At 50.4% G+C, this 5,015-nt stretch overlaps 1 protein-coding gene across 4 annotated transcripts in view; it reads left to right on the plus strand.

Moving 5' to 3' along the window:
• Positions 1 to 2,194: 2,194 nt before the first annotated feature.
• The window catches only part of Max (MYC associated factor X), a 28,433-nt gene continuing 25,612 nt past the window's right edge, over positions 2,195 to 5,015 (plus strand). The window contains exons 1-2 of one of the 4 annotated variants that reach the window (XM_023702835.1): positions 2,195 to 2,457; positions 3,133 to 3,159. In XM_023702835.1, coding sequence (XP_023558603.1) covers positions 2,422 to 2,457; positions 3,133 to 3,159 — 63 coding nt within the window. In that variant the 5' untranslated portion in view covers positions 2,195 to 2,421. The remainder of the gene's footprint in view (positions 2,458 to 3,132; positions 3,160 to 5,015) is intronic. The other 3 variants (XM_004624780.2, XM_023702837.1, XM_023702838.1) reach the window with 3 other exon arrangements.

The raw sequence follows: 5,015 nt of genomic DNA on the forward strand, positions 1-5,015 counted from the left end.
GGCTCAGTGGAATAAGTGCTTCCCAGGCAAGCACAAGGGCCTGAGTTCAATTCCCAGTTCCACAAAAAAAAAAAAATTAAATTATACCAATGAGAGACTATCTTGCCTATCTTGGCGTCCTTTAGAATAGTATTTCTCAGTCTTGGTCCATGTTGGCTTCACCTGACAAGCTTTAAACACTTTCTGTTTGCTCTGCTCCCTCAGAGGTCCTGACTGCTGCACTGGTCTGGGGTGTGGCTGGTCACAGGGCATTTTTGAAGCTCTTAAGTCAGTGATGGTGAGCCTTAAATTTAGAGATAAGTGTCCAAACTGCAACCCCAATCCCACTTATTTATCACAAAGTGCCAACACTGCAATTAAACCTGAATACTGAGGTTTTAGTTTAGGAAAAAACAACTTATCCAGTGCTCTGCTGCTGGGATGATTTGGCTCATCAGCTGAGGTGAATTTAACTTATAGCTTGTGTTGCTCTACAGTGCTTTTTTTCTTTCATTCTTTTGTTTATTTTGTTTTGTTTTTTGAGACAGGATCTCACTATGTGGCCCATACTCGCTTCCAACTCACAGCAGTAACTCTCCTGTCTCAGCCTCCTTGAGTGCTGAGATTACAGGCATGTGACACCATGCCTGGGTACAACAGATTTTTTTTTTAGAAGTTTACAGGGAAGGGGAGATAGTTCAGTAGAATAAATGCTTGCCTGGCAAACAGAAGGTCCTGAGTTCAATTGGTGGTACTGCAAAAAAAAAAAAAAAGAAAAAAGAAAAAAAAAAGAAAAAGTTTGCAACACAATTATCTCTTCAGCAAGAACTATAGGCTTAGCCAGGCATGGTGGCACATGCCTATAATCCCAGCACTTGGGAAGCTGAGGCAAGAGGATCACTGCAAATTCAAGACCATCCTGGGTTACAAAGTGAGCTCAAGGCCAGCCTGAGCTGCATAGTAAGACCCTGTCTCAAAAGGACAAAACAAAACAAAAAAACAACTATGACCTCACACAGGGATACGCCACAAATATTCTATGTGTTATAATGCCAAATTTCCACATTCAAAAGTCAGGGATAATATGGTTGGAATTTTTGTTTTTGTTGCTTTTACCTGAGTCTGAGACTTGCTAAATCACAAAATTGCCCTGGCCAGCCTAGAATTTGCAGTCCTCCTGCCTTAGCCTCCCAGAGTGCTGGGATTCGCACCCACGTTTGGTTTTTACGCATTCTTTTAAAATGGCAGCAGCATTGTCTTGCTTTTGCTTCCACAGCTACAAGCTGCACGAAGACCACCCCAGTTCTTAGGTCATGGCATTCCCCAAATACTGGTGGAAAGGATGTGATCACAACTGATGCCTCAGTATATAAATGATTTTAATTGGCTAGGTTCCGCACAAGTTTCTTGCTTTTTCTTTCCTTCTTTTTTTTTTGCTGTTGTTGTTGTTTTCTTGCCAGTTCCTAATTACGGTTCTCTGACCGGGGCCCTCCCTGAAGTGCCTGGGCTGCAACACTCAGGAGAGGTTTTCATGTCCATACGCTGCACGGGATGTCCTGTGAGCACGCGACGCAGCAGGCAGAACGGCCACTCCTGGACAATCGCAGGCACGCTCTGCAAGGTCGGTCTTCCTGCCCGGGCAGCGACGCCACCTCCACCTGCTAGATACCAGGCAACCTCACTCACGGGGGCCGCGTGGGCGCCCCGAGCCGCGCCCCCCGCCGGCTGCACTGGGAGGGCGGTTACACCCCAGGGCGCAAGCCTAGCCATTCAGGCATCAAGACAAAATAACATCAGTCGCTCCAAGCAGAGAGAGCGTTATTTAGGCATCCGGCTCCCCGCAACACAGCCTCCACCCAGTCCCCTGGGCCGAACGCCCAGAGCCTAGCCGGCGGCCGGCTCCAGGAGCCCAGCGCCCTCCACGTGTCCTGTCTTCCCGACAGCCTCTCTGTCTCCTCTGGAGGAAACCTCCTGACAACTCGCGGTCTGTGGACTACATCTCCCAGAAAGCACAGCGCCGCCTGCCCCGCCCCGTCCTCGTTGAGCAGGCGCCCTAAATTTCCCCAAAGCCAGGGGGCGGAGGACTGGGTACAGCGCCTTATGGGATATGTAGTTTTTCAGGCAGACATCAAGCTGCCTGTCAGAGGGACGAGGACTACAAGTCTCGGCTGCCCCTGTGCGGCTGGCCCCATCACGTGGCAGGGGGGCGACCGGGCGTGCGTGCCGCCGTTGATCCGGTGCTGCAGTGAGGAGGTGGTTCTCGCCCGTGTTGTGTGTGTGTGTGCGTGCGTGTGTGTGTGTGCGTGTGTGTGTGAGTGAGGGAGCGAGTGAGTGTGTGAGTGTGTGGGGGCATTCGGCTTGTTGTTGTCGCCGACTTCCCCTCCCCTGCGCCCCTCCCCCTCCCCGCCGCCGCTGCAGTGGCCGCTCCTTGGGCCGTAGGAAATGAGCGATAACGATGACATCGAGGTGGAGAGCGACGTGAGTCCTGGGGCTTCCTTCCCGTGCGGGTTGTCAGGCGGGGACAGTGGCCGGGGCGCTCAGCGGGGCGCGGCGGGAGGGCGCCGGGTGGCCGCCGCCTCCTCCTTCCCCTTCCCTGAGGGCTGGGACCGCTGGCGTCGCGGCCCGGGCTCGCTCTCCTCTGGGCTCCCGGCCGGGTGGCCTCCTGGGGATGGAGGTGGGGTGCAGACGCACGATCTCTGGGACCCCCGTCTCTGCCAGTGGAGAGGGTGCTGCGGCCTCCCGCTCCGCCCTGCCCTGCCCTGGATCCGGGCACAGGGATGAAGTGCGCCCGGGATCCCATTGTCCGGATTGTGGGAAAGGGGACGGCGCTCGAGAGTTGCCCCTGTGGTGTGTGATCCCCTCCTCCGGGACTCGCGGATCCTTGGGGTGAGGGAGGACGGGGAGAGGGCTGGATCCGAGGGGAGGAAGTGTTGCTCCGCACCTCTTCGAGCCGGGGTCGGGTCCCGGGAGGAGGGGCGGCGCTCAGGACCCCTGCCCGGCTATCGGATCCCGCGGTCGGGGTGGGGGGGAGGGGTGTCGGGCTGACTCCCCACCCGCGCTTCCTCCGCCGCCGGCATTTTCTTTCTTATTATTGAATGCGATGTATAAAAATAACTTCTATATTTTCTATTTTTTTTTTCTCTCTTATTTCAGGAAGAGCAACCGAGGTTTCAATCTGCGGTACGTCTCCTACTCTCCATTTCATTTTCATTTCTGTTCAGTTTTAGTTCTTTTTGAGATCAGAGGAAAAGAGATCATGCCATTACTTTAATATTGTAGTAAACTGTTAACAGCTAGCATGAGGGGGCTTCAGGGGTTGGGGGAGGGGAACTTGCAAATCCCATGATTCTCAGGTGGTAAATTCTAGGGTGAGAGAGGCTCACCTACAAAGAAATGAATTGTAAGGTAGTCTTCAGATGACGGATCCAGCTGCCACTGTATGAGCGAGTAATGAAAAGTAAAGCATGCTGAAGTAAATGGTAGTATTATTTCAGGGCAAAGTGGTCCGAAGCTTTATTTAGGAGCAGTAGGTTTTAAGCCATACCTGCATGGTTGTGTGAACCTGAAGCCACAGGCAGTAATGCCAAGTCGTGTGACTGCTGTAGACCTGTGGTATGGAACACACCATACAACATCGTATTCTAATACAAAAAGTGGAAGTGGAGAGGAGCTCAAAGTCAAATCGTGCAAGTGTCACAGCTTCTCCTGTTACTTTCAGTGCTTTGAGCTGAGGAAGAGAGATAAAGCAAACAGACTGTTAAAGAAAAGTGGCATTGCAGAGACAGCTTGGCTGACAGGTGATGGATGAAATCAGTGTTAACCAGTCATTTCTTGGGGTTTGGTACTACAATTCTCAGATGATTTGGTGAATTTAGATAGATACTAGTCTTTTGTCTGTAGTCTGAGACAGTAATGTGGGGATAGATTATAGATCAGAATCAGAGAGAAGAAGAGAAACGAGAATATCAGAATAGGAAACAGAAAGAAGTCTAGGGTGGGCTTGTGATTCATTGTCTGTGGGTGCCAAGGATTGAGAGAGAGTGGAGGGCACAGGTGAGGACTGGTGGGCCCAGCGCGCCTGCCACTGCTGAGAAGGCACCCGCCCAGCACCAGCGGGTTGGTAGGTGGGAAGGTGGGAGAAAGGGCTCTGAGTTCCTAGGCTGGGGATTGAACTCAGGGCCCAGCACAAACTGGGCAAGCACAGTACTGCTGAGCTCTTGCCCCCAGTCTGTTTTCTAATGTTTAAAATGGAGAATGGAACAAGTATTGGGTGGCTTGTGAAGCGTTTGCAGGATGCCACGTGGGTAGCTCTGGCGTAAGAACTTAGGGATCACTGAGTAAAGGCAAGCTCAGTGAATTTGTACTTGCTCTTCATTAGAGCACCCAGCGGTTGTGCAGGTTGACTGAATGCGTAGGCATTGAGGACAGCTCTTTTTATTGAGAGCCAATATTTCTGTAAGGTCCAAGGATGTCGTTGTTTCCAAGATCTTCGAGATTGTTGTTTGGTAATAGTTACTGAAAAATAATTTGTTCTCTATTTCTTTCCAAAGTATTGTCACATACTTAATGGTTACACATATATTTGAAAATTCTGGCCCTTTATTTCAGTTACTGTTAGCCTTAATGTTGAGGGTCCAGTTTGTTTTCTATTTTTATTTATTTTTATTATTTATTTATTTATGGTGGAACCAGGATTTGAACTCAGGCCCTTGCGCTTGCCAGGAAAGCACTTATTCTACTGAGCCATCCCCCCCACCCCAGCTTTTTATTTTTATATGTATTTGTTCCCCAGGTACCCAGCTGTAAAATTTACCTACCCTTGATCAGAGTTGGAGGGTAAGGGCTGCTAAACCATTCCTTTATTTGAGACAGCGTCTTACTGGCTGGCAACTCATGAGGTCCTCCTGCCTCAGCCTCCCAGGGCTCTAGGATTACAGGCGTGTGTCACCTGAGCCAGAGTCATTCAATTGGAATTATGTTGACTTGCCAAGGAGAGAGAAATTTCAGTTCACAATTCTTTTTTTTTTTTTTTTTTT

Source organism: Octodon degus, unplaced genomic scaffold, assembly GCF_000260255.1.
Source record: "Octodon degus isolate 3935 unplaced genomic scaffold, OctDeg1.0 scaffold00007, whole genome shotgun sequence".
NCBI classification, from domain to species: Eukaryota; Metazoa; Chordata; class Mammalia; order Rodentia; family Octodontidae; genus Octodon; species Octodon degus.